The sequence below is a fragment of the Alligator mississippiensis genome, chromosome 3 (genome assembly GCF_030867095.1).
Source record: "Alligator mississippiensis isolate rAllMis1 chromosome 3, rAllMis1, whole genome shotgun sequence".
In the NCBI taxonomy this organism is placed as follows: domain Eukaryota; kingdom Metazoa; phylum Chordata; order Crocodylia; family Alligatoridae; genus Alligator; species Alligator mississippiensis.
The window spans coordinates 178,288,576-178,315,289 of NC_081826.1; the positions used below are offsets into that span (position 1 = coordinate 178,288,576).

At 43.2% G+C, this 26,714-nt stretch overlaps 1 protein-coding gene across 6 annotated transcripts; it reads left to right on the top strand.

Moving 5' to 3' along the window:
* Positions 1-1,345: 1,345 nt before the first annotated feature.
* On the top strand, positions 1,346-26,374 carry PLIN2 (perilipin 2). Of its 6 annotated transcripts, XM_059724686.1 has the most exons (10): positions 9,889-9,964; positions 11,591-11,653; positions 11,884-11,937; positions 12,033-12,228; positions 13,002-13,084; positions 14,638-14,923; positions 15,213-15,397; positions 16,701-16,835; positions 18,208-18,498; positions 25,011-25,343. In XM_059724686.1, the coding sequence occupies exons 3-10, from the start codon at positions 11,908-11,910 to the stop codon at positions 25,143-25,145; spliced, it is 1,341 nt and encodes a 446-aa protein (XP_059580669.1). In that variant the 5' UTR covers positions 9,889-9,964; positions 11,591-11,653; positions 11,884-11,907; the 3' UTR covers positions 25,146-25,343. The 6 variants fall into 6 exon arrangements, with proteins under 6 accessions (XP_059580667.1, XP_059580666.1, XP_019339255.1 ...); XM_059724684.1 differs by lacking the exons at positions 9,889-9,964; positions 11,591-11,653; positions 25,011-25,343 and adding exons at positions 1,346-1,480; positions 25,527-26,374; XM_059724683.1 differs by lacking the exons at positions 9,889-9,964; positions 11,591-11,653 and adding an exon at positions 1,346-1,480.
* The last annotated feature ends 340 nt before the right edge of the window (positions 26,375-26,714 follow it).

Consider the following 26,714-nt stretch of genomic DNA (forward strand, 5'->3'; position numbering starts at 1 on the left):
AGCCTGGGCTGGCTGCAGCTGGGAGGCTGCAAACATCTGCTCCGGCATTAGCTCTATACCAGTGGGTGCATGAGTGCCTTGGAGCGGACTTTGTCCAGTGGCCCAAGAGCCCAGCTCCGTGTGCTCGCACATCTGCTTCTGTGTGTTTGTCTGCCTCTGTGCACACACATGTGTCTGGTTCTAGATGTGTGTGTGTGCATGTGTCTGTTATGGGTGTGTTCTGGTTCTCTGTGTTTGTGCACATGGTTCTCTGTGTGCATATGCGTGTGTCTGGTTCTCCCTCTGCTCGCCTTTCTCTCTCTCTCTCCTCTTTCTCTTGTTTCTTTTTTCTCTCTCATTGCAGCATGTTCAACAAAAAAGGAATACACAACAACAAAGGCAACATTTATGCTTATTAAATATACTAATATGCAGTACGTCCTGCCATGTACACCCCCTGCCCTTTTGTTTTTCTGGCATGCCGGCACTCTGGCACCTTCTAAGGTAGACATTGTGGGTTTTTTGACACTCCGGCCAAAAAACGTTGCATACCCCTGCTCTAGGGAATAGGCACTCTGTGACAGGCTGACAGGCCATCTTGCCTGTCAGCTTCAGAGTGATCTTGCCTGCCACCTCTGGTGACAGGCCTGCATTGATTCTTTCTTGTATTCATTATTGTATATAATGTTATCTTAACTCTCTGTTGACTGGTTCATTGTTGTATTCTGGGTTTATTATTGTTGTATTTTTTATGATTACCTTGATAATATATTCTTGTTAACCTTTGCCTTAGAGTTAAGTTTTCATTGATAGTGGTATGCCTCTGGATGGGGTCAAGCTGTAGGCCAGTGTCCAGGGAAATTAACCTTTTGTTGTCCTGAATCATATAGACGCCTGGTGAGGTTGAAGGACTAACAAACCTTTGTGCATGTAATAGGTGTCCTTATCAGGAGCTTTGTCTTCACCCCTATTTTTATGAAGGCTCAGAATGTACCTTTTGCACTGTGGCTGAAAACTGATGCAGAATTAGATCGGCTTATTGCACAAGGGGTCATTAAGCCAATCGTACATACAAGCTGGGCCATAACAATTGTTCCTGTTTTAAAACCTAATAGCAATGTTCACATCTGTGGGGATTACAAGCGCACTGTTAATAAAGCACTTAAGCAGGACTGTCGCAGAGCACGGAGGTGCTCTGCTCCTAAAGAGGGGAGACTGCTGGGGAAAGAGCCCTAGCAGTGAGTAAGGAGTCCAGCTGTGGGTTGCCAGGGCAACTGGAGCCAGCAAGAGATCGCACCTGCTGGTGGTCAGCTGATTGAAAGGGGTAGCGCCTGACTCCCTTATAAACCTTGGGGGCTGAGGCCAGGAGGAGATTACTGCCAGCAGCCCAGGAGGAAGGAGATCTCTATTGTGGAAGCCAAGCAAAGCCAAGCCAAGCAAAGCAAAGCAAAGCCTGATGAGGGAGCAACGTCTGGCACTGCTGCGGGATGAAGAATCTCTGGTAGGCTTGTGCATGATTATAGCCGGGCAGCTTCTGTTTATGTTATAGCCTATGGGCTTGTGTTTGTGTTACTGTTTGTTACTGATGGTTTGGGTGAGGCTATTAGTGGTTGGAGGAGGCCTCATAGGGGACTTGCACTAATGTGGGGACCTGAGTGCCAGTGAGGGTGCAGCATTCGGGGTACATAGACCCCAGCCCCAAGGAGGGGCAGTTGAGAAGGCCCCTGAGAGAGGGTGGCTTTACTGAGAAGGCCCCTGTGTGGTGGGAGAAACCTCCCTAAGGTCCGTTGTCTAGCTGTAATTTGATTGACAGACAACGCGGGTAAAGAAAGACAGCTGTTTATTTGCTCGAGCAAAGACCATAAAGCCAGCAAAAGGCAAAATGGCCCCCCCTCAAGGGTGAGGCGATCTTTTATACGTCTTACAACAAAGCAAGACTATATGGTTAACAAAAAGCAATACTTGGGGCGGTGCTCTACAAATCTTTGTAACAGCATATTTCTATTAAGCTGAACTAGCACTTTTAAAAGCTAAAAGTTAAGTAACAGTAACATTATAATATGTTAGCAAAACCTTACACAGTAGAAGATACTTCTCAAGGACGCAACCAGTAAGCTTAAAACAATGGTTTCTCTGTCTTCTTGCTGTAGCTGATTTTTTTTAGCACACAGATTCACTTTTTAACTCAGAAAATGCTTGGTGCAGTTAAAATGATTACTTGACACAAGCAAAGGCCTAGCTATCATTCTGCCTTGTGGTCAGCTGCATTGCTAGGCCACAGGTCATGCCTTGTATTCATCTGTAAAGCTAATACTTCTTAATAATCCAAATTATTGTAAACCTAACAGTATGCTTTCAGAAAACTATTCTATTTCAGGGTAATAACAAACCTGCGCACTATACCTGAGAGGGCACGGAGAGAGACAGGGACGCGGAGAGCCCAAGCGCCAGAGAGGGTGTAGACCCAGACCGGACAATATCTATTCCATCGGTGAGGTGTGGACTGCCGTGTAGGGGAGGAAGCGGAGCCACAGAGAGCACCCCCTGGCACCAGGGCAGTACAAGAGGCAGCCTCTCGCTCGCAAGAACATCATCATAATTTCCATCAAGACATGACGGGATGGTACAGGGCGGGACACAAGAACCCTAAAGCAGGACCTGAAGGGTACCCCATGCAAGGCACGGAGTACTAGGAAGATGGCGCTGGGAAGGGCGACCTGTTACAAGGACCCACGCCTGCCAGTAACCTGTTACTGTCTGTTCTTGCAGGAGGGAAGGCTTTGCCAAACTTGACCTCCATTTAAGCCTATCAGCAATTGATAGTGGATGACAAAGCTGCTGAGGCCGAAACAACAGTAATTGCACACTGGGGAGCATACTGTGTCAAGCACCTCCAGTTTGGGATTTGTGTGGCACCAGGAATGTTTCCAGTGGTTAATAGAGAAAATGCTGGCAGGAATTCCTGGGGTGGTTCTATACTTTGATGACATGTTGATTATGGAGCTGTCTAGAGAGAAACTCACTGAGAAACTCAGAAGTTTTACAGAGATTCGATATAGCAGGTACGAGAGTAAAAAGAGAGAAATGTCAACTGGGAGTTTCCAGTATATCAAATTGACAAGGTAAAAGCAATACATGATGCCCCTATACCAAAATGCAGACTGGATCTTCAAGCATTTTTAGGACTTCTCAATTTTTATCACATCATCTTGAAATATAAAGTCACCATAGCAGAGCCCCTTCATAGCTTATTAGATAAAGAAGCTCAGTGGAAGTGGACTTGGCAGCACAACAAAGCCTTCCAGGGCATCAAGAAATTGCTGGCTTCAGACTTCTGTCTTTGTTCACTATGATGAGCAGAAGCTACAATCTACTACTTGTGATGCCTCGCCACTTGGTGTTGGCACTGTCCTCAGTCACGCACACTGCCTGATGGCACGGATGCACCTGTTGCTTTTTACTTAAGAACAATGACTTCAACCGGGAGAAACTATGCACAGATTGATAAAGAAGCATTGGCAACCATTGCAGGAGTTTGTGATTTTAAAAAAAAAAAAAAAAAAAAAAAAAAAAAAAAAAGTGTTGTGTTGTTTTTTTTTTATGGCTGCAGATCTGAAATCCAAACAGACCACAAACTCCTCTGTAGAATTTTTACTATGGACAAACCAACTCCTCCTATTGACCGTGTTTAACCCAGACCTTGTGAGACATGCAGTTTAGGAAAGAAAAGGAGTTGGACTCCTCATTAGCATCTGATACCTTACATTTTTTTTTGTTCCACAAGAGACTGTTTGCTCGGAACTATAGGACAGGCCCATAGGGGGTTCAATCTAAAATTGTAAGCACCATAGGACCCATATCATATACAGACCAGACTGATGATGGACAAGTTTGGAGGCATCATGTGGACCAGCTGTGTGGGCGTTCTCCTGCTGATAACCTTACACCTGAGCAATTGCCAAGCACCGATCCACCACCGACAGACATGGATTTATTGGGAAAGTGACTACCTGTTTCCACCAATGCAAACCCTTTTCCATCACTGTCAGAAGGAAGTGTCGCTGTTGGGTTTCCAGATAGCAGATGATGGCCCTATCAGTCTGAACCCCTCACTGAGTCAGGTTCTATGGGAAGACAACAGCGGAAGTGAAGTCCTTCCAAATGGTTGGCTGACTATTCTGTCTAGGGGGAAGGGATATTGTGTTTTCCTTGTACTGTTCCTTTAAAGCCAAAACCTCATGTTTAGCACTGCAGGGTTCAGTTTGCTTTGAGGCAGTTTTGCAGCACTGGGGACTCCATTTTCTCTGCAGGAGGAGCCAGAGGCATTCTTAGTTTCTCTCATTCCACAGGACTGGACTGGGTCAAGTCGGAGACAGAGCAAGTATAAGTTCTGCATACATATACTGAGGGCAATTGTTAAGATCCACCCTGGATATGATTCCAGAGAATTATAATAATAAATAACTGTAGTTCAACACAGGAGTGTCCAGAGTGTTGTTGCTGAACTTGCATCTTATCAGATGGAGCACTGCCATGATGTCGGGGATGTAGGGGACAGAGCGGGAAGGGGAGGGGTGCCAGCACTGCTGGCCTCACCGTGGCCCTGCTCCTTGGAGGCGGCAACAGCACAGGGTGGTTGTGGAGAGGGATGGCAGGGATGGAGTGGGACAGTGGAGCGCTGCCATGACCAGGGACGGAGCAGTGGGGCGAAGCTAGGAACCAATTAGGGAGCAGTCTCTGGGTCTTGCTGCCAGGCTCAGACTGTCCTCTTTCCCTGGGGAGGGAAAAGCATCCAGATGTCCTATTTATGAAACTATTTGCAGCAACTGTTTCCAGGAAACCATGTTCCCACAGACCCCACCAAAGTATTTCATGCCAGAACTCCAAACTCAGCCCATTTTAGCCTTTTCAGGTCACATCTATCTTTCCTTTAAAATGAACTGAGCTGGATCACTACAACCAGTGATTCAAGAAAGTTCACCCCCCCCCCCCCCCCCCCAGTTTTTCATGACAAAGCATTGGCAATCACATTTTCGTTGCTGCTTGGGGCTGCTGGGAGCAGGGGTGTCATGCATGTGCACGCCCACACACATGAATGTGGCCAGTAATATAGCCAGGCAGCACAGACAGCAGCTCCCTACAGGTAAGTCTGTGGGGGGGAAGGGGCATAAGGGGGCAGATCAAGGCTCCCACAGTGAGGGAGTGGGGTAGGGGCTGAGGCTGAGGGCGGTACCCAGCTAGAGTAGTGTATGGGGTCTGGGGCCAGGGTGGGGTGCAGGAGGGAGCAATGAGTGGCTTGTCTAGAGAGTGCAGGGAGGGAGTAGCTCCCTGCTGCTGCATGTACCCCCCCAGGGTAGACATGAGGGGGGCATGTGCCCCTCAAATTTGTGTGTGGGATAGTGGTGGATGTGGGCTGCCTGCTGCAGGCTCAGAGCTCCCCACCCTGCTGCCTTTCCCTCAGGAGCCCCAAGCCAGCCACAAGCCCCCTGCCTGCCTGGTGGCGGCAGTGTGGAGTTGTGCCCCAAGGAAAGGCAGCAGGGTGGGGAGCCTCGAGCCTGCAGCAGGCAGCCCACATCCACCCTCACTCCACTCCAGCAATACCACTAGTGGGTGACGGGTAGGAAGGTTGGCATGTGTCCCATCTTTCCATTTTGAAAAAGTGGTCACCCTAAATATAGGCCTGGCAGCAGGCCGCAAAGACTGCTCCCTGATTGGTTCCCCATAACAATGTTTCATTTGATTGGGTAAGTGTTGGTCCCTAAGTTAATACTATAGTTTAATAACAGTTTTGTTGCAGGGGTAGCTGACTATGCCTGAGAAGGAGAGAGGCTCAGAAAAAGCTCAGTGGAGAAAGGAATAATCTCAGGGAGGGTGGAGGAAATTGCAGTGGTACATGAGAGGCTGGTTTTTGGAGCTGAGCAGTCTTATTATAGTGTTTGGCATTTTGGCACTCTGACCTTTCTCCCCCCCCCCCCTTAGAAACTTCCCAGGAGCTTAGCAAGAAAGAGCTCCCTGAAGTGAGGGGTGAGGATCCTCCCTGAGGATCCCTATGGAAGCCAGGGACAAAGAGCCAAGGTCTTGAACCCAGAGGCTAACCCCTTGACTGGACCCCATCAAGGGGTCCTTCAGGAGAGGGAGAGCAGACCAGGGTTTTTTTTTTTTTTTTGGAGTCCCAAGGCAGTACTTCCTTGAAAATGATGTGCCCAAGCAGGTCCTTCCAGGCTGGAACTCTGCCAGCTTGCAATAGAAAATTAATGGTTTCCCATGGTTTTTCTCCTTTAAAGGAGAGTCCATGTTTAAGATTTGTTGATCCATTTTTAAAGCTTGTTTGCGACCCTTTCATATATTCTTGTGACCCACTTTTGGGAAGCGACTCGGGTTGAGAAACACTGCTCTGGCAGTGATATTGTAATGTAGTGATGCAGTGGATTGCTGGGAGTACTTGTAGTGTCCCCAAGAGACTTGGCTAGAGTTTGGCTGCTGGATTGCTAGGCCCTTAACTGGAGATTACTTTCTTGATACTTGAAAACATGATCATACAACCGCCGACAGATGTATCAGGAACTTCAGGACTTTGTAAACATGGAAATACAGTCTTAGGACTTTAAGACTGTGCTTAAAGTTAAGGACGCAGTATTTTATTTTTATTTATTTATTTATTTATTTATTTATTTTATGGAAGTACTTTGGGAGCCCTCTGCTAAGAACTCTTTGTGATAAGAGCGTACAAAACTCACATATTTAAGTGATTTACTGGATCAGAGCTGCATTAAGGTGCCATAATTAGGTCCTCCATAAACTTGTTTAAAAACACTAATAGTAGGCTTACATGTAACATATGTTTAAAAAACAAAAAAAAACCACCCAAAAATCTGCCAACTATAATTTTTGCTAAATATTTTTCACTTACATTACAGATTTCCTTTTCCCCTGCCTTTCCATACTATCCCCAAATTCTTTTAATATACATGTTGCAATGTCACGTAGAGTTTAACAGGAATCTTGTCTTGCCAAATTACTGAGTATGCTTATGATGTTGCAAAAACAGAAGAACAAATGTATTTAAATCAGTTGATATAGGAAGCATGATGCTAGGGAAGCAGAACGAGTGTCTTAGACCACTTCAACAAACTGTGTACATTTCAGCTCTGAGCTAAATGCTCCATGGTTTACAAAGAGAAATTGAGTTTTGGAGGGAGGAAAAGAGGAAAATAACTGAGGCAGTAATTTTTGCTATACTGTGCACAGAGCAAAAATGGAGCCACATCCTGTTTGCTTCATTGTTGCAAGTAGCTGTGTTTATCATTTTACATGAGAGAGAGAATGATGGATTTTTTTTTTTTTTTAATTTCAATTATTCCTGCCAAAACTGCTCACAGATTAAGGCTTTTGACTTCGACAAGCATTTATATTCGTCCTACAAAATAACATGTTTCTACCAGATGGTCTTCTAAAGTATTACTTAGGAAGGTCTAGTTTATATTTTATATACACAGCCCAAGAAGGTTCTGGTTTGGAGTTGAGGCCTCCAAATACTACTTTTCTGCAAAATAATAATTCTAAAAAATCCTTAGCATGTAAGATTGTTAAAACATAAGGCTGGGAGGAACCTCACAAGGCAGAATAAACACAACCAAACCATCCAAGTCTGTCTAACCAGCTCTTTTAATATTTCTAAGGAAGGAGATGCAACAACATTTCTAGGTAGCCTGCTCCAATGCTTGACAACCTGCATAACCAAAAAGTTCCTTCTAGGACAAAACCTGAAAAAACACTGTAATTAACTTGGACAGTTTCTGGAGAAAAGGATGGGGAACAAACGCAGCCCCTGTGCTTAGCTGCTATGTCCAGAAAACATTTTTTTTTTTTTTCTTCCTTTCCTTTTTAAAAAGGAAGGGCTGTTGAAATGTATATAACATTGGATTAGCACAGGCACGAGTACCAAGAAACAAGTGAGGATGTGTAGTTCAGTGACAATACTTCCAGTCAGCTTCTGGAAATGGATCACTGCAGCAAAAAAAAAAAAAAAAAATACCCGCTTTTCTGGACAACAGCGACTAACTTACAAAGCAAATAATGGCAGGGCTGTTTCTCAAACTCTCTCTGTTCCTGATTAATCCCTGAAGTAGTGAAATTCAGCATGATGCCACTCCACAGCGGGCCTCGCCCTTTGGACTTGTCCTCTCCAGGGGAGCGGGTGAGAGGACTCTGTGCCAGCATTGCTAGGTTTTAAATGTGAATTTATTGTATTGGAAGTTCAAAATTATCATATCTGCTGAAAAAACATCGTACACTAGAAAAAAAATGCAAGCAAACATGCAAATGAGTCTTTTTATTTACTTTATATTGCTCACTACAACACACCAGTGAGTGAGAACTGGGTCATCAAAGTTGAAGCATTACTTCTTTTATTTTGAGGTAAGCAGTCATAAGAAAGTGCTGATAGCAAACCCCAAATCAGTTAAGCTTCCCTCAGAGTGACTTGCATCAATCATATGCTGCATCAATTAGATGCCTCAAAAGTTATCATACATTTTGAAAGGGTACAGTCAGAAACCCTGGTAGAGGTGATATCTTTTATTAGACCCAGGGTTTGAATTATGGGGGAGCTTGGGAGCTCTGAGCCTCCCCATAAGAGATGAGAGCCCCTCTGTAAGACTTGAAAATCATAACCTGGGGGGGGTCTCCAATTTTATTAGTGCATTGTGATGGGTGCTCCTTTTTTTTTTTTTGCAGACCCCCACCAAGATTTCAAGTGTAGTTCAAACCCTGATTAGACCAACTAGATATTTGCCAAAAAAAAAAAAAAAAAAAATCTATATGCAAGCTTTCCAGCTCTTGCACCCTTCCTCAGGCGAAGGAGAATGCAAAGACTGTAAAAGTTCTCCCAGGTAGAAATGAAACTTCATATTGCACAGGAGAATTAAAGCATGTTATACATTCCCCAGGGTAGAAAAGTTCATTTTCTGTAAATTAGAGTAAAATAAAAGTAGGAGCTTTCCCTATGATGGTGCACTGTGCAGGGGTTGAAATGATTCAGGGATCTATTTTGTAGCTGTGTTGGTGAGAGTTCAGTATTACTCTTTGTCTCACAAACTCTTAGTTCAGAGGTGATGCCTTTTGTTACACCAACTAGAAAACAGTAAAAAAAAATAAAAAAAATAAAATTCTTTCTTTGCAAGCTTTTAGGCACTTGTCTTTCTTCAGGCTGAGGAGAACTGAAAGATGGTAAAAGGCCCCTTAGCCTTTCTGCCACCTGACCCTACCAGGGAAGAGAAACTGCCTTATTTGCATATCAAAGAGCAACTCACACAAAGGGACTCTCATGGATCCAGAGGAACAGACATCCACCTTCAATTTACTCTGTGCAAACTGAAATTTATTTGCTACCTAAGGGGACTTCTACCATCTTTTATTTCCCCCTCAGCCTGAAGAAGAGCTCACTGACATCCTGTCACACTTTCAGCTTCTCTCATTCCTTGGAGTCTCAGAACAGCAGAAACTCCCTATACCTGAAGAAGGGTGACTGTGCCCAAAACCTTGCCTAAAACTTTTTCTAACTACTCGGTCTAATAAAAGATACCACATCTACTCAAACCTGCAAAGAAAGATATATATAGGTGGAACCTTTTTTTAGGCCAACTAGAAAATAGCAATAGTTCACCCCTTGCTCTCTCTCTCTCAGTCTTGCTATTTTCTAGTTGGTCTAACAAAAGGTAGCATCTCTCCACCAAGAATTTTAGAGGTCTGTATGGAGATGATGACATGAATAGAAATGCACCTGCCAGCTCTCGGCTCCAGCCCAGCTGCTGGAAGCCTCGTAAGGCTGCTGGAGCGACTGGGAGGAGGGGAGGCAGAGCGGAGCGGCAGGACTCTCGCGAGAGGAGGCAGGCTGGGAGCCTGCTGTGCATAAAGGGCCGGGCCGAGCGGGACGACAGTGGCCGGGCGCAGCAGTGTAGAGTGGGACCGTAGCGGGCTTCTCTGGGTGAGTGCGGCCGGGGGCGGTGCTCTGCCCCGTGCCCTTTTCGGGACAGCGGCTGCCTTTCTTGGCAGGGGAAGCTCCTTTTTCTCCGTCCCTAGTGTCTGTGTCCCTCAGGCCCTCGGATCCTCTTCCCTGCCCTGCCCTTCGTGTCCTCCGGAGCTCCCTCTGTCCGGGCAGGGAGCAATCGGGTGTCCCTGCCGCCCTTGATAAGTGTCCTCTGTCAGCCCTAAGGGCCTGCGATAGCTTCTGGCAAGGTGTGACCTCTTTCCAGTTCGCTGGGGATCACTGGGGGAGTGAGGGGATGACCCACTAAGGGTATGTGCTAGGGACAGCTAGAAACAAGGGATGAAATCCACAAACTGGAAAACCCCTGGGGCTGGCAAGGGGGCTTTGGCCCTCCTGCTTGTAGGAGGAAAGGCGCTGGCTTGTGTTCCTTTTGGAGGAACCTGCAAAACAAACTTTGCTTACTCACTTCCCTGTTTGGGGGCTGTTGCTTTCCCCACACCTGTAGGCCAGACTCCAGCACATCTTAAATCGTGCTTCCTTTGCACAGCCTTGCCATCCAAGTGTTTCAGTTGTGTTCTAGGCAGATGATTTGGAAAGGAGTCTGGGATAAAATTGCTGTGTAAAATCAACTGGTGCTTTGGCCTTACCTGTTGTGAAATCTTATTTTAAACTCTTGTTTTAAACATGCCTTTGTTTAAACTCTGCAGCTGGGGAAAAATAGGTGAATTTCTTCCAGTTTCTTTGTGTAACTGGCTTATATAATAAAAATCAGCGTAGAGGCTTGAAGCAGCAATAGAGCAAACAATGCCATAGAAAAACTAAGTTCTCTAAATGATGTTGAATGTCTCAGTCCCCATGTTCAGCTTCCAACACTCCACAGGTAAACTTGTGCCTGAACCCATAAACAGAAGAGATACCCAAAAGGAGAAGTTTGCCTGTGGTCTATACTACTATTATTGTAGTGCATAGTATATAGAAAATTGCCTGTCAGACACTGTCAAAGCAGCAATAACAAACTGCTTCAGAGTCTTCTCCCTACCCTGACCCTGCAGAGTCCCTCTGTAGAAGAGATGGGTGGGTCCCAGGGTGTTGAGCACTGGGAGGAAATGGCACTTGTCTTCACGACAGATATCTGTCTCTCTTCAAACTTGTTTAAGCCTTTACATCTTAATGATTGGGGGAGTGGCAGGCAGGAATACTTCATACTACTGTATAGTTGATATACTTATCCTACTGAAACATGTCTAGGAAGTCACTTCTGCAAGCTAAGTGTACTTGCATGTACCTCACTTCAAACTCTCACAAATATACAGGATTGGGCCCATAATGTATGGACTCGTAACTGTGTTAAGACCATCTTCAGTTGCATTAATCAGCTGAAAAACCTTGTCCATTTCAAAATGTTGGTCAAAAGTGGTTGTAGGTACTACATTTACCTTTGTTTCCCTATTGTTGGCTGGCTTGGCAGAGATAACTATTTAGCCAGTCTATGGAAGACTGTCCCATACAGTGAAATGGACAACACAAAATAACTGATTGTCAGATGCCTCTTGCTGAGCTTGTAGGGTAAATAAAGATTACTATTCTTGAAGATTAACTGTTTCTCTGATTTTTGCTTTTTAGTGCCTGCATTATTGTTCCCTGAATGGGTAATTGCTGAGTACTGTAGGAAAAACTAGACTGCAGGTATATAAATTGTTACAGTATAACCCATTTCATAAACAGAATGCAGATGTCAATCCTGCTTGTGAAGAATGAAAGCTTTTTAAGGTGGCTTGCTTAACAGCTCTCCAGAAGGGAGATCCTTGGCTTAAAACATTAGTATCTGTGTATAGATTAAGTTGAAGGACAGTGTGGCTAGTGAGGACCTATTACATTTTTTTTTTCTTTTGACTTTTTTTTTTTTAATCTTGTAGGCTGTGCAAGACTCGGGACCAAAAATGGTATTGGTTGCAAGTGATCCACAACAGGTATGCAAGAATGAACAGTCTAGTCTTTCATGTATAACCAAGAAGGCTGTTAATTAACTGAGAAAGCTGTAAACTGTGTCCCTCTTTTTATGCAGAATGTTGTATCTAGGGTTGTTAGCCTTCCCTTGGTGAGTACCACCTATGATATGGTATCTTCTGCCTATGCCAACACAAAAGATAAGCACCCCTACCTGAAGACTGTATGCGAGATGGCAGAGAAAGGAGTAAAAACAATAACTGCAGTGGCCCTGACAAGTGCTATGCCAATCATCCAGAAACTGGAGCCACAAAGTAAGGCATGGCTGTGCGTGTCAGTGGGGGGTGGTTTTGTTAAAGCTGATAAATTAGGTGTGTGTTCAGGAGGGCGTGGGGATGAAGGGGTAATGTTAGAATCTGGGGGCAATGTGAAAGGGATGTTTGTTACTGTAATGTGTGTCAGCTCTAGCTGTAACAATTGAGCAATTGTCTTTGCTTGGTGCTGTAACACTTCTCAAGTTGTGATCAGGTGTGTGTATGTGCATGTGTTGTTTTTTGGGGGGAGGGGGTTGGGGTTTTTTTTTTAATGGGCTCTTGATAAATAAAGGCTGAAGTTGAGTCTTAATCTTTAAGATTAAACTTGTTCTTAAGAATCTATGAGTAAGTAGCCTTTTGTTCAGCTCCATTTCCTAGCCTTTCACCCACTTCTCAGCTCTGTGTCATACTTGCCTTTTAACCTACTTTGGAGTACAGCCTGGAACTTCAGATTAACCAATCATGTTTCATGGCTGCTTATACTGGTTCTAGCTAGGATGCGATGTCACATGAACTGGCAAATGGCCAGGAGGCATTTGGCCTGTTCTGAAGGTCACTTGATTATTCATAAATAGTTCTTCACTTGCAAAATCCTTAAATACTGCTCTTAGAGCTTGGGCTGTTCATTATAGGGCTTCCTAAAGATTGCTTAAAAAGGGAGAAACTTAAAAGTTGCTCCCTATGATAACAGAAGTTATTAACTTCTATCCTTTTTTTATTTTATTTTTTTTTAAATTGCCCTTGTAATGTTCATCATTCTTGACTTTTTTTAGTTATGGTTGCCAACAACTATGCATGCCTGGGACTGGACAGAATTGAGGAGAGGCTGCCAATGCTCTATGAGCCAACTGTCAAAGTAGGTTTAACTGCTACATTTTAAATTTCAAGGGGAACAAATCCCAAGGATCCAATTGTTCTCAGAGCAGCATGGCCTACAAAAAAACCCAGCAAGTGTAGGAAGCTTGGAACAGTGGCTGTGTGCTGGTTTTTTCTACCTTTCAGAAATCACTTCAATGCCTGACCCCCACCACCCATCCCCCCCATGTGTTGAGTAGCCCTGGCTTAAAATAGAGTTAGTGGCTGTTCTTGGCACCTTGTTTTAAAACAAGAGAATTTTAAGCTTGTGTCCCTCCTCACTTATATTGATGGCTTTTACTAGGCCCTGAAAATTTAAGCACTTTTAAACAACTGCATCTGAAACATGAAAATGAATTGCATTCACCTTTCGGTCGCTTGTTGGACCATGAAATGAAAACTGACTAGAGCAAACTACTATAGAGAGAGCTGTGCAAAAAATTTTTTATTTCTGCCCACCAAACTGGAAGGTGTTGAATTGCCTTTCTCTATTTATGTAGTAGTTTGAACAGCAGAACTCCAGCTCCAACTTGTAAGACATGCTCTAGTGAGGTTAGATTTAATCTTCTAGCAGCTTGGCAAAGTGGGAAGGCTGGTTTTCATACGCTTACTACCATGTTATCAGCATAAAATTGCTGGTGCATCAACTTCCTGCTTGAACAAATGCACTGTAATTTCTCTGAGAGCCTTTTACATAAGAAGGCTCTAATGTCCCCTTGACTTTTTGGCAAGGTGGACAAAGACTCCAAGTTCTTCCTTCAAACCAGTGAAGCCAATCTCCTCTCATGAGTAGGAGTGAAGTGGAAAAGCAGTGAAGGTGTCTTGTTACAGCTCCAAAGACTAGAGTTCATGCTTCTCTTGGGATTTGTGCCAAAGGCTACCTACCCACTGTTAACCCAGCTGTAAATGGTATTTGATTTATTTTTATTTATTTATTTATTTATTTATTTCATGCTGGGTGGTTTAAAGGTAGAGCCTTTGGCAACAGACATATCTTAAGTGTACCACCCCAGTGGGGCATTGGCTTGGGTAGACTTCCAAGTTGACCAAGTTTTTTGAGAAATTAATTGCTTCTGAAAGAATTAGGGAGCTGCTCGGTGGCCTGCTTTGCTTTAGTTTCAGACGCTACTTACTGCTCCAGTCATTGTGGAATTGATGTAGAAAAAACTCTAGCAGCATCCTGCATGGAGCTGTCAATGAGCCACTTAACTAGACTTCTTTGTAAGCACTTGTCCTAAGATGATTCACATTCCCTCTACCTAATCAGCCTTCCAAACAGTAACAGTGTCCTAATTCTAAAAAAAACAAAACCACAACAAAAAATCTGCTTAATTGACCTAGGGTTAAAGAACTTGACCTTGATGATCCCTAAAGCGTTGATCAGAATAGGGCCATAGTACCTGGCCTTCTGAAATTAGGGCTTCTGTAAAGTATCGTGGGCTGTGTACGTAGAATGTAGTCTGAAATTTTAAGTCTTGACTTTGTAATTTAGTAATTAGGGATTCTGTTGTTCTCCAGCAAGTACAGTCTATCAAATTTAATTCTTCTTTGCAGGTGGTTGCCAATGCTAAGGGTGTAGTTGTTGGAGCAAAAGATGCTGTAACGACTACTGTGACTGGTGCCAAGGATACTGTTGCTCACACTGTTACTGGAGTTGTGGACAAGACAAAAGGAGCTGTGCATGACAGTGTGGAAATGACCAAGTCTGTTGTCAATGGGAGCATTAATACCGTCCTGGGAAGCCGTGTGGTGCAAATAATGAGCAGCGGGGTGGATAGTGCACTGAGCAGGTCAGAGACTCTTGTAGACCAGTATCTTCCACTTACTGAAGAAGAGCTAGGTAAGACAAGTTCAATGCTTGATAAAGCAACCAGAGGGAGGATTGGGGTGGACAGGCAAGCAGAGTCACTATTATCTCTGCTTTACCAAGAGGGTGTCTTTCATGTCTAAGCTTAAGGATGTAGCTTGAAATTCATGGAAGAAAGTGGCTGGTGCAGGATGAAGAGGTGGGCTTTGATTCTCTACAGATCCATGCTAGGTCTGCCTTCTGGTCTTTTTTTTTTTTTTAGTAATTGGACAGCTAAGCAACTCTTCTTAAGTTTGGGTTAAACTCTGCGCTCTCTCTCTAGCAAAAGAAGTGACAAAGGTTGAAGGATTTGAAGCTGGAGTTCAAAAGCCAAGCTACTACGTTAGACTAGGTTCCCTGTCTTCTAAGGTCCGTGCACGTGCCTACCAACAGGCCTTAAGCAAAGTTAAAGATGTTAAACACAGGAGCCAAGAGACCATTTCACAGCTTAATAACATGGTTGGTCTGGTAAGTTTTTAAATCTTATTTGGTGTTTAAATTTTTATGTTGCTGCTGGAAGAGTGGTTTTTAATATAGTCCCTACTTAAGACAACTTGCCAAAGATGGGTGGAAAAACAAATTTTTTTACAGTTATCTCCTACTGCCCCCCAGCCCCACCACCTTAAGCATATAAGAGGTCTTATGCCTTTAAGAGGGGAGCTTGTCTTAATACCTAAAAAAGTTGGGTATCTTTTTAAGTGAGATTTTTGGTTTGCCTGACCAGCTAGAAAACTACTGCTGTGGGTGATATGGCCTTGTTTAACATCTTCCCCAACTTTTTAAAGGGCTAGCTTACCCAGAACTTCAAGACCATTTATTCACTTAAGGAATGCATTGCAATTCTATTGGCAAAGGAGGTCAAGAATCCTCCTTTACTAATAGAATTGAGTAGGGTTCTTTTTATATAATCTTGCTGGGATTAACTGTGGTTGGCTTTAAATACTTTGAGTGCTCTTGTATTTGGTAACATTACTATTGTTACTGAATAAGTTCTATGCCTCCCTAAGAAGAAAAAGACTTATTCCTAGACTTTTATCCCTATGTGCTATTTCTAATTGTCGTGGTAAACACATGCAGCAAACTTTAGGTCAGGTCAACAGAAGCTTGGTTTATTAGAGAATGCATTCTTGACAGACTCGTACACAACTGGAGAATTGTGAAGAGACCTGACCCCGTACAACAGGTGAGGCGAGTTCATATAGAAAATATGACATCATAAGCATAGCAATGACATATACCAATCAGCATTTGCCATGACTTTGTTAGTAATGCTCATGTCTTCAATTTATTTTTGTTAGCATCAATTTATCTTTGTTAGCAGATTTTAAGGGTCTTCTGACTTGTAACCTCAGGGGTTACTTCCCTTTTTGGGCTGACTCAGCAGGCTGGTTTGTGGTTACTTTTGTGCTAAGTTTTTGTTTTTTACTAGACGTGGACAGGATGGTTCCAGTCTGTTAGTCTGGCAGTTTTGGGTCATGTCCTCTTGACTTTTCCATAGCCGAAGCTGAATATATGTTTTGCACCTTTTACACATAATGGAGATTCAATTCCATTTTTCCCTTCTTCCACATAATACTTCTTGGTGGCAAGCTAGAAAGGAAGATAAAGACATCTCTTGTAGACCTAACCAAAACAAAACAAAAAAAAAACCAACAACCCTTCTCCTTCAAGTTAATTACCAAGGAGAACCAAAAATTAGTGGAAGTACTAGACAGTACTTGTATGCAACTGAAACCTGCTTCAAAACTTTGTTTCATTGGTTGTGTTCTAGGTGGAGTATGCCAGAAAGAACATGAATAGCGCCAATCAGAAACTTCATGTTGCCCAGAAAATGCTATATCAGTCCTGGCTAGAATGGAAGAGAAACACAGGCCAAAATGATGGTGATGAATCGCATAGTGTTGAGGTAAATACAAATGTACAGAATAGCTGTTTTAGCCTGTATGAAGGGAAAAACAGACTAAGCAACCTCTGGGACCAAAAGTATGATAGAGCATCTTCTAAAGCAACCTGTGCTTCTTGGAGTCCATGCATGCAGGGCATCTTAATGCATCCTGCCTATGGATGGGTATGCCATAAGCCATAATGTTCACTGAAGTGAAGGATGGCTATAGGCACCATGTAAGTCAATTGGCTAAAGACCGTTTTCAAAGCCCAAACAACTAGCTAAACTAGATTCAAATTGTTTAGAACAAGTACCCAGGTAACAATGCTGGGAGGACATGTCCTACCAGAGTGCCATCTTTTAGCTTCCACATCCAGTAGAGGCTGCCATAACTCCTGCAGTCGGTCACCAGCATAATGCCTCTTACAACAGTAAAGTATATTGGTCCCTTGACCTAATAAGTGCTCCAGGACTGACCTGTAGGCTGTAGATCTTTGGGAGAAGTGAGACTGCTATCTCATGCTAGGTTAAGTGCTGGACTGCCTGCCATGAAGCATTCCAAGCCCTGTTCTCAATGCTAACTGTCTTGGCTTTGCCAAGCAAGTTGCCATACCTTTCTTGAATATGGCAACTCCTCTTTTTCTTCCTCCCCCCCCCCCCCCCAAAAAAAAAAAAAATTACTGCTAGAAATTGCAGTGCACATTATATGTAAAAACCCAAAAACCACTGCTACCTGTGGGAGTGGAGAGGGGAGTGAAAGTAATTTCTGTGCCTCACAATAAGCAGGCTGCTGCTGCTGCTACTCAGCAACTTATTACAAGGAAAGATTTTTGCTGTTTTGGGGGGTTTATTTTTATTCTGCCTTTCAAAAACGCAATATGTGCATTTATTGCAAAGATGCATGCATCTTTGTATGCGAGAAAACATGATAATTTAAGGAGGACTAAAGAACTCTTTCCAATCCTCTGCTGTCTTCTGTTCCATCCCACCACTTTAACTAGCTGGGGCTGAAATGCTGTCGTATTGGGAGTTTGACTTTTCTTAAACTGGAAGCTTCAAATGCATTTCACACTTGAGTAGAAAGTGAATTTTGTGCTTGTACAACATCTTGGTTAAATCAGATCTAGAACAGAGCTAGACCTAGCATATGCATAAAGTAGACCTTGGAAAACTAGGTGAGTTCTTGAAAATAAGGCCCTTTAAACTCCTCTCCTCCCCCCCCGGCCAAAATCTGAAGTCGTCTGTCTCTGAAACTAAAGCCCTAATTCAGATTTTTTAATCCCTTGATTTCATTCTGGTGATGGATTTTTATCATGGTAATTCTGCTCTCTGGCTAAATTCAAGACGATGGATTGCTATTATGCACTTTTTTTTTTTTTTTTCCCCCCCCCAGCACATTGAGTCACGCACACTAGCTATTGCACAGAGCCTGACTCAGCGGCTCCAGACCACCTGCCTCACGCTCATGTCAAGCATACAGGGGTTGCCACAGAACATCCAGGATCAGGCCCACCATATTGGGGTGATGGCAAATGACATCTACAGAAGCTTCCATTCTACTTCCTCTTTCCATGAAATCTCTGATAACATCCTTGCCACAAGCAAAGAACAACTGAAGAAAATGAAGGAGTCTCTGGATGGTGTGATGGATTATCTAGTTAACAACACACCACTCAACTGGCTGGTAGGTCCCTTTTACCCACAACTGGCTGGGTCTCAGCATGCTGAGCACAAGGGTGAGGGGGAGAAAAATGCCAGCCAGGAAGACAAACAGCCTGAAACCAGCACAGATTAAATTTGTAGTAAGTGTACTCTGCAGTCTGACCAAACAAGGTGACTTGACAACTGTAGCAGTCGGGTCATTGGTTGGAGCAAAACCAACAAGGTAGATTAGACTAAAGCACTGAACTCTCTCTTGCTAACCCCAGGAAAGGATCTTTGCTTGGAGAAGGACTTTGCTGTCCTGGGATAACAGTGCCTCATGCAAACAGTACAAGCCTTGAAGCTTGTAAGCTTCTGCTCTTTACGGTAGACAAGATGCCTTGTTTAGCTATTTGGTTAAGAAGCCTTATACTGACTGATGGTGAAAGTACAAAGTTAACCTAAATATAACTTGTGAAATAGTCTATGATCTGTGCAGGAGAAAAGCCAAATAAACTATTTTTAATAGAGTCCCAGCTACTATCCATACATGGGAGTTTTGTCAGACTTGTTAGAACAAGTACAGATTGAGCACTGATCTTTTATGGTTTTTGATTTGGACACTTGTCTTTAAAGAACTAGGTAGCTGTGTAGGTCACAAGATATTAATGTCTTATTGAGGATTTACTACTTGTTCAGGTCTGAGGGGCTTCTAATTTGGTCAGCCAGAGTTACTTCAATGCTGTGACAGTTTTCATTCTTTGTGCCATGCTACCTTGATGGAGAAGTAAATATCCATTACAAAATGGTAGAAATCAGATTCATGCTGTTTTGTACCATGGTGCCTAGTCCCTATGTGTCTTGAAGTGCCTCCTTGACCTTGTTTGTAACACTAATTTTTTGTATGTTAGTAATAAATGCTTCAGCAGCCAAAGTCTGTCTCATTTTGAATGGTGTAAAAAGGCAACTCGGGCATTTTTAGCACTCTAAACCATATGACTCCCTGCCTTGCTTGAACTAGGTCTAGCAGGAGGCAGGCCTGAAATGCAAATCAAGTAGATACAAACTGCTGGTCTACCAATTTGTGCCACAAGTGCAATCTCTCTATAGATGGGTCAGATGTTGCTGCTGCATTTGTTTCCTCTCCTAGAGTTCTCATTCTCCCTTCACACTTGTACTGTCTTAGTTTTTACTGTGTTTTGTCCATGCTTATTTGCCTTGGTGAAATGCCAGACTATGGGGAATAACTATTCTGCGGTGTTTGAGATTAGTGGGAACAAGAGGATCTAGACACTAGTATGTCCTGCCTGCACTGTAGGCAGGACATGCATTAGAAGCTGTATGCATAAAATACATCATGCCTTGGCTGACCTCTCCTGTTGATCTGTACTTGGCTTTACTAGTGTCAAATACATTCAGAAATCAAAATATTTTGCTGTCTGGGTGGGGAGGCCCCTCTGAACTTGGCCTCATGCATTCTATCTGCTCACTTTCCACTAAGGTAAGTAATGAGCAGCATGTTAGTTTCCTTTTACAATGGATTGCAGGCTCCAGTATTGCAGCATCACTAGTCTGTTTCCAAACAGGCCACCAGATAGTCAAAATCAAATATGTGCATTTTCAGCATTGTACGTGCATTCCAACTCATTGTTACTACCTGGCCAGCAGAGCCTGTCTAAGTTTAGTTTTAAACTAGTCAGGTTGTGGAAAATTATCCAGTCTTAGGTAAACCATTTCTGAAGGATTATAAATAATGGCTTTGGGGCCATGCTTCAGAATACTTTCAAGCTGGAAACCAAAAGGCTATTAATCTTGCACTGAACATAGGGGTACAGGTGTTGGAAGACGCCTGCACACTCTAAGACTCTTGGGACTTTCAGGGGGATTCTTGCAACCCCATTCTGGAGTACCTGCTACTTGAAATGTGGCAGATTGTCCCTGAATCTATGATGTCCCAGAGCTTGAATGCCTTATTTGACCTGATACTAAAAACAGCTTGGAGAGTTCTGTCCTGGAGTGCTTACAAAAATGTAAGCACGTCAATGGAGTGCTAGTTGACTGCCTCCTTTTGAGCTGCCAATATGAGTCTAGTATGCTTGCCTTCTGGCGTTTTGGTGCACCTTCTATTCAGCATCACCAAGTAGGAGCTGTTTTCTGAGCCCAAGCAGCTGTGTGACCAGCTGAGTTGAACTGACATTCAAGGAAGATAAGACTCTGCTCTAGGGTCTCCTCATAAGGTCTCCTTTCCTGAGTGAGGAAAAGAGAAGTCCAATTCTCCTATGCCTGGGAAACTGTCCATAGCTCAGAAACAGATAAGTGTATGGAGTATGGATTTTTTACCCTGCCTTCTCTCCCTGCACATGTTAAACTTAATGCACAGAATATAACGCACAAGCTCAGAACTTGAAGTACAAGGCTAAAGGATAGCAGTTCAGTCAACCACAGTTCACTTGGTCAGATTTTTTTTTTTTTGACTCTTCCATGACTACTTTTATAAGGCCCTTCCCCAAGCAGGCCTACTTGTGCTGTATCTTGTGACACTTAAGACTAGTGCTCCCACATCTGCTTTCCTTTGGCTTTCACTCCTTTTGACTACGGAGAAATAACAGAGCAGTTTCCCAGGCTGTTCGCAATAGGAGAAATAAGAACTGATCAGAATGTTTTTTTGACAATATTGCTTTCTACTTGAAACCTTTGAGTTTATATTGTGAATCATGTTCTAGGTGTCTTTACATTAAAGTGTTAATATTGAACATCCCAGGATGTCCTAGGATTCTTGTTGACAATCGCTGGTCTGAGCAAAAGGATCTTAACTTCTAAGTATTATCTACATGGGACAACTAATGCACCACAGATTTCACTCAGTCGGTGTATCTTGTTTTGTCTTTTTTTTTTTTTCTTTTTTTAAAAGTTGCTCCAACACTCTACAATAACTATTTATCTCTTTCTTAGCATACTTGCATAATTAAAACAAGCAACTTTTTTGTAGCAGCAAGAAACTCTTCAATTTTATCTTTGGCTTGAAATGAAAATATGAGACTCTTCAAAAATCACTTTAAACATAGTGGCAGAAGGTGGTTAATTGCTGTCTCTTTGACAGGACTATGCTGGTACATTTTAAGATTGTAGAAATGCAAGGGTAGGCAACGTTTTTTTGCTGGAGTGCTGAAAAAACCACAATGTCTACCTTGAAAGGTGCCAGAGTGCCAGCATGCCAGAAAAACAAAAGGGGGAGGGGAGGTGTACATGGCAGGATGCACTGCATCTTAGTATATTTCATAAGCATAAATGTTGCCTTCGTTGTGTATTCCTTTTTTGTTGAGCATGTTGCAATGGGGGGGTGGGGGAGACAAATAAGAGAGAGAGAAAGGAAAGCAGAGGGAGAACCAGATACACGCACATGCAGACAGAGAACCATGTGCACGAACACAGAGAACCAGAACATACCCATAACAGACGCATGTGCGCACACGCATCCAGAACCAGACACTTGTGTGCACAGAGGTAGACAAACTCACAGAAGCAGATGTGTGGGCACATGGAGCAGACTGTCTAGTGGCTCAGCTCCAAGGCACGTGTGCACCCTCCGGTGTGGAGCTAATGCTGGAGCCTGGAGCAGATGTTTGCAGCCTCCCAGCTGCAGCCAGCCCAGGCTCTGGGTGGCTGCTGCCAAGCACGGCAGGACTTGCAGCCTCCCAGCCTGCTGCTGGGAGCAGCCCAGGTTCCATGGCTGGCGGCAGCAGCTGCCTAGAACCCAGCTCGGTGGTGGCGTGCTGAGCAAAATGGCCTTGCGTGCTGTGCTCAGCACATGTGTCGGGAGTTGCTGACCCCTGTAGTAATGCAAGGACATTTCACTTGGCTCAGATTAGACTAGACTTCATGTATGTGTGGTCTCATGACTTCTATTAGAAGAAAGGCAAGGCATGTTGATTGTTGCTATTTAAATCTGCTTTGTGTTTTCAAACTTTGTGTTTTGGGGTTTTTTTTACATAGCATCTTTTCAATAGAAAATTAACTGGCAATCCTTCAAGGTAAAGCAATCTCTTAATACATATATCCTAGTAACAATTTATGAAATTTTAGCTAGACCTACATTTTAATCCAAAGACTGAATTGATATAGGGTCCAATAAGCTACACGTTAAGTTTTAAGCACTGGCAACCTCTTGCTATTCCAGTCTTTTTGTCTTTGAGGCAAATTTCTTAAGGTTAACAAAGATGTGATGAATGACCTTCTGGATCACAGCAAAAAAAATAGACACCTAGCTTTCATTCATAGACATTAGGGCTGGAAGGGTCCTCGGAAGATCCATCAAGTCCAGCCCCCTCCCTTGGGGGCAGGAAGTCGGCTAGGGTCAATGGATCCCAGCAAGATAGGCGTCCAAATGTTTCTTAAAAGAGTCCTGAGTAGGTGTTTGCACCACCTCTGGAGGCAGCCTATTCCAGGCCTTGGGGGCTTGGACAGTAAAGAAGTTTATTCTTATATCCAGCCTAAAATAGTCTCGGAGGACTTTGTGACCATTTGAACTTGTCATCCCTTGGGGCACTCTAGTGAACAAGCGTTCCTGCAGATCCTGTTGTATACCCCTTATATACTTATAGGCAGCCACTAAGTCATCCCTAAGTCTGTGCTTTCCTAGGCTGAAGAGTCCCATGGCCTTTCATCATAAGGCCTCTGATCATGCATATGGCTCTCCTCTGGACTCTCTCAAGCTTTTCCACATCCTTTTTAAACTATGGAGCCGAGAATTGGATGTAGTACTCCAGCTGCAGCCTCACCAAGGCTGTGTACAGCGGGAGGATGATGTTCTGAGATTTGCTCAAGAAGCATCTATGGATGCAAGCCAGAGTTTTGTTTGGTCTACCAGCTGTGACATAGCATTGGTGGCTTATGTTCATTTTGGGGGTCATGATTGAACACAAGTCCCTTTCAGCTGTGGTGCTAGTGAGTTTAGCACTGCCGAGCCTATAAGCATGATACGGGTACTTTTCCCTGAGGTGGAGTACCTTGCATTTTTCTTTATTGGGTTCCGTATCAGGTTTTTAGCCACCCATTCTCTCAAGCTCAGCCTGGATCACCAGTCTATCTTCAGGTGTGGATAGGATAGGTTGGTAATCCAGGCCGACCTTGACAGGCTTAGAAAATGGGCAGATAAAAGCCTGATGACATTCAATACGGAAAAGTGCAAGGTACTCCACCTCGGGGTGGGGGGGAACCTGCATCATGCTTATAGGCTTGGCAGTGCTCTGCTTGACAGCACCACAGCTGAAAGGGACTTGGGTCCCAAAAGGGACCTTCCTTAATTTCACATACTTGAATAGTACAAAATGTGCAAATGTCTGGTGTAAAGAAACTTCTGGAATTGAACTGGGACATACTTTTCTGGACAGCAAACTTCCAATCTTCATAAATCATGTTGCATACTTCCTGTTGCATAGGAATATAACTAATGGCACACCGTAGTGCAAGCATGTTGACATCTTCATTACAAAAAACCTGGGTCTAACCCGTGACTGCTGTAATGCAAAAGTATTGAGGAAACCATGTGGTGTCTTTTCCAGATTTTGTTGGTTTACTTCCTACTGTAGTAGGGGGCAGGTGAGAGTACCTACCCCTGCTTCAGCTGCTTTTGTAGTTGCTGCTTTCTCCAATGCCAGTGTATGTAATTGGTAGCAAGGGGAATTGCTGCTAATGCCATGCAGTAATTGAAATGGCAGGAGGCACTGAGCAGGATCAACAGCTGTTATTTGCAGGTGCCTTATACCTGGGAACACACTGTATTAGAGTATTAAAATAGCTCAAATTACACTGGAACTGAAGCTCCTAGGTGACTTGTGCACTTCTGGACAGTCGCCAACCATTCCAGGTATGCTGAGTGGTCTGCTAACCAATCTGCATATGGAAATAGCTTTGACCTAGCAACTATTTAACATTCACACCAATAATGTATATTAATTATACAAGCTGAAGAATGATGTGCATGAGGTATTCCTAAGTGATTCAGTCAGTATTCTCCACCTGGAGTAGAGAAGTGTTCATTCTACTATGAGGGTAATTTTGAATCCCAACCCCCACCTTAACCTCTTGATAAATAGATATGTATAGATTCTCTCTTCTCCTTCCATACTATTTGGAAGTGTTAATACCACACCATTGCAACCAGCTCCTTTCTCACCCAATCTCTTCAGAGCAAGGTTCAGAAAGCAAGGTTCTGTATTGGTACAATACAGAGCATTTTTGTACCAATACCACCTGTGCCAAACCTGTTGTGTAGCTAAATAGGCTCTCAGTCTGCCATCTTGCATCATTCTCATTCCTCCAACTTTATTAGAAGCAACTGCTTTATGCCTTGCTTAAGATGCTTGTCTGTCTCTTCTATTTGTCCAAGTCTAACTCAGCTGTATGATTGGACAGCATATTTTGTTCCTGTGTTAATGCTCTGAGCACTTGGAACTCCCATTGCCTTCTGCTGAAGTATACATTGTGTTGTTTGTGTTGAAAACAGGCTGTTCAACCTTGTACTTTCAAATTTATGTTGAGTTTCTTCCTCTGCAGGTGCTAGATTTCTCTATTACAGACTTGTCTTCAGAATCTGATGGGATTCCAGATATTTTGGATTTGGATGAGGAAGACCAGCCAGATTTTTCACATGCAAATGGCCCTTTCATCATGGGACAAAGAGCTGAATAAAGATTGGGCACAACACTGTTATTTTAATTCAGAATAACTTTTATTGCCATGTTAAGTTCTGTTTTGGCTTTTTAAAAAGAAAACCTCTATACCCCAAAAGCTGGATAGTTATTTTGGATCAATATGGCTTAACTTAACTATATCAAACTTCTGATTAGCGTCTTTTTTTCCTAAGGAATGCATGTTAGCTTACCTAAGTAGCATCTGCATCAAACTTCCTCATGAGGTCCAAATGTGGCCTGATCAATGTTCTCACCTGATGTGCACATTAATTTATGACCAGGTGCCTGTTTGGCTGTTAGTGGCAGCCAAGACAGCAATTTTAGTACTTTGACCAAAGGGGTATCTACAAACAGAATTGACTAGGTCTTTCCTTTTCAGGATCTGTGTAAAAGCACTTCTGCATCTACCTCTTCCTTGCTAGAAATGGCAGCAGACTTGGATTTGATCATCAGAGCCTCATCAAGTTTTATTTCAGTTTGGCCCTTTTTCTTACATGCCTGAAGCAGGATTCCTTTGTGTAAAATGCTTCATGTATGAAAAAAATCTCTGTTTTCTTCTACGTGCTTTCTATGGCTGGGAACCTGGTGAGATCAAGAGTAGGGGCTGTGGTTAGAGAAGGGCAAATGAGATACAAATGATGTTGAGAGCTAAAAAAAGCAAGTAAGAAGGCAGAAAGAGAAAACAAAGATAAATAGGAAAAAGAAGAGTGATCTCAAAGAAGTGAGAGAAATGGCAAAAACAGAAGGATAGAAGAGAGACATGGGTAAGAGACAGATAGTAGAAGTTGGAGAAAGTGATCTGAACGGCATAAATCCTGGATTTAAAAACAGCCTATCACTTTCAGTGATAACCGACTAGAGCAATCAACTGTATGCTGAAGGTTTGATTCTGTATTTCTCACACGCATGTCCTGCTAATCTCAGAGGGAGCTTTGGGGTACAAAAGTGCAGCAGGATCAGGTCTATTGAGTGCTAATGACTATATTCCGTGTTCTTTGTGCACAAATCCTGCTGACATCACAGGGAAGGCCCTTGTGAGTTCAGAAGTATTATATGGTGCTAATTTTGTAGAGTAGGCCCAGAACTTCTGCTTAAAAATATAATTCTGCTCTTACTATAGGATGAGGCTGGCAAGCCTACTCTATAGTAATATAAAAGCTGATTGTTGTGAAAGTTTTAAGGTCTAGACACTGCAATGCCTTGAAATAAAGTTTGAGTTGTATATAATCTTAGGTTTGCTGCAGTTTTATTTCCTTTCTGTGTTTCCTGTAACTAATTCCTATGGAAAAAAGCTCTCATTGTGATTATTCATTGCTGGGGAGATAATGAATTTAAAAAGGACCAGAATGTAGCTCTGATTTAGAAATGGTAATTTGTAATTGGTAATAATGCTCTATGGTCCATAAGTGAAATGCTTATTAAAATATGATAAATGAAGCAGAGAAAGGAGCTTGAAGGTCAGTGAGGGGGATTCATTTAATTCTGGGCTGTCCAACTGGCAGCCCACAGGCTACGTGCAGCCCACAACTGCTTAACTTGCAGCCAGTGGGCTTCTGCTGCCCTTATT

Coding starts and splice junctions, on each gene's coding strand:
- PLIN2 (XM_059724683.1), top strand. CDS start 1,436: ATGAGGGAGCAACGTCTGGCACTGCTGCGGGATGAAGAATCTCTG. Junction 11,938..12,032: donor TTGCAAGTGATCCACAACAG/GTATGCAAGAAT, acceptor CTTTTTATGCAG/AATGTTGTATCTAGGGTTGT. Junction 18,499..25,010: donor ACACACCACTCAACTGGCTG/GTAGGTCCCTTT, acceptor CTTCCTCTGCAG/GTGCTAGATTTCTCTATTAC.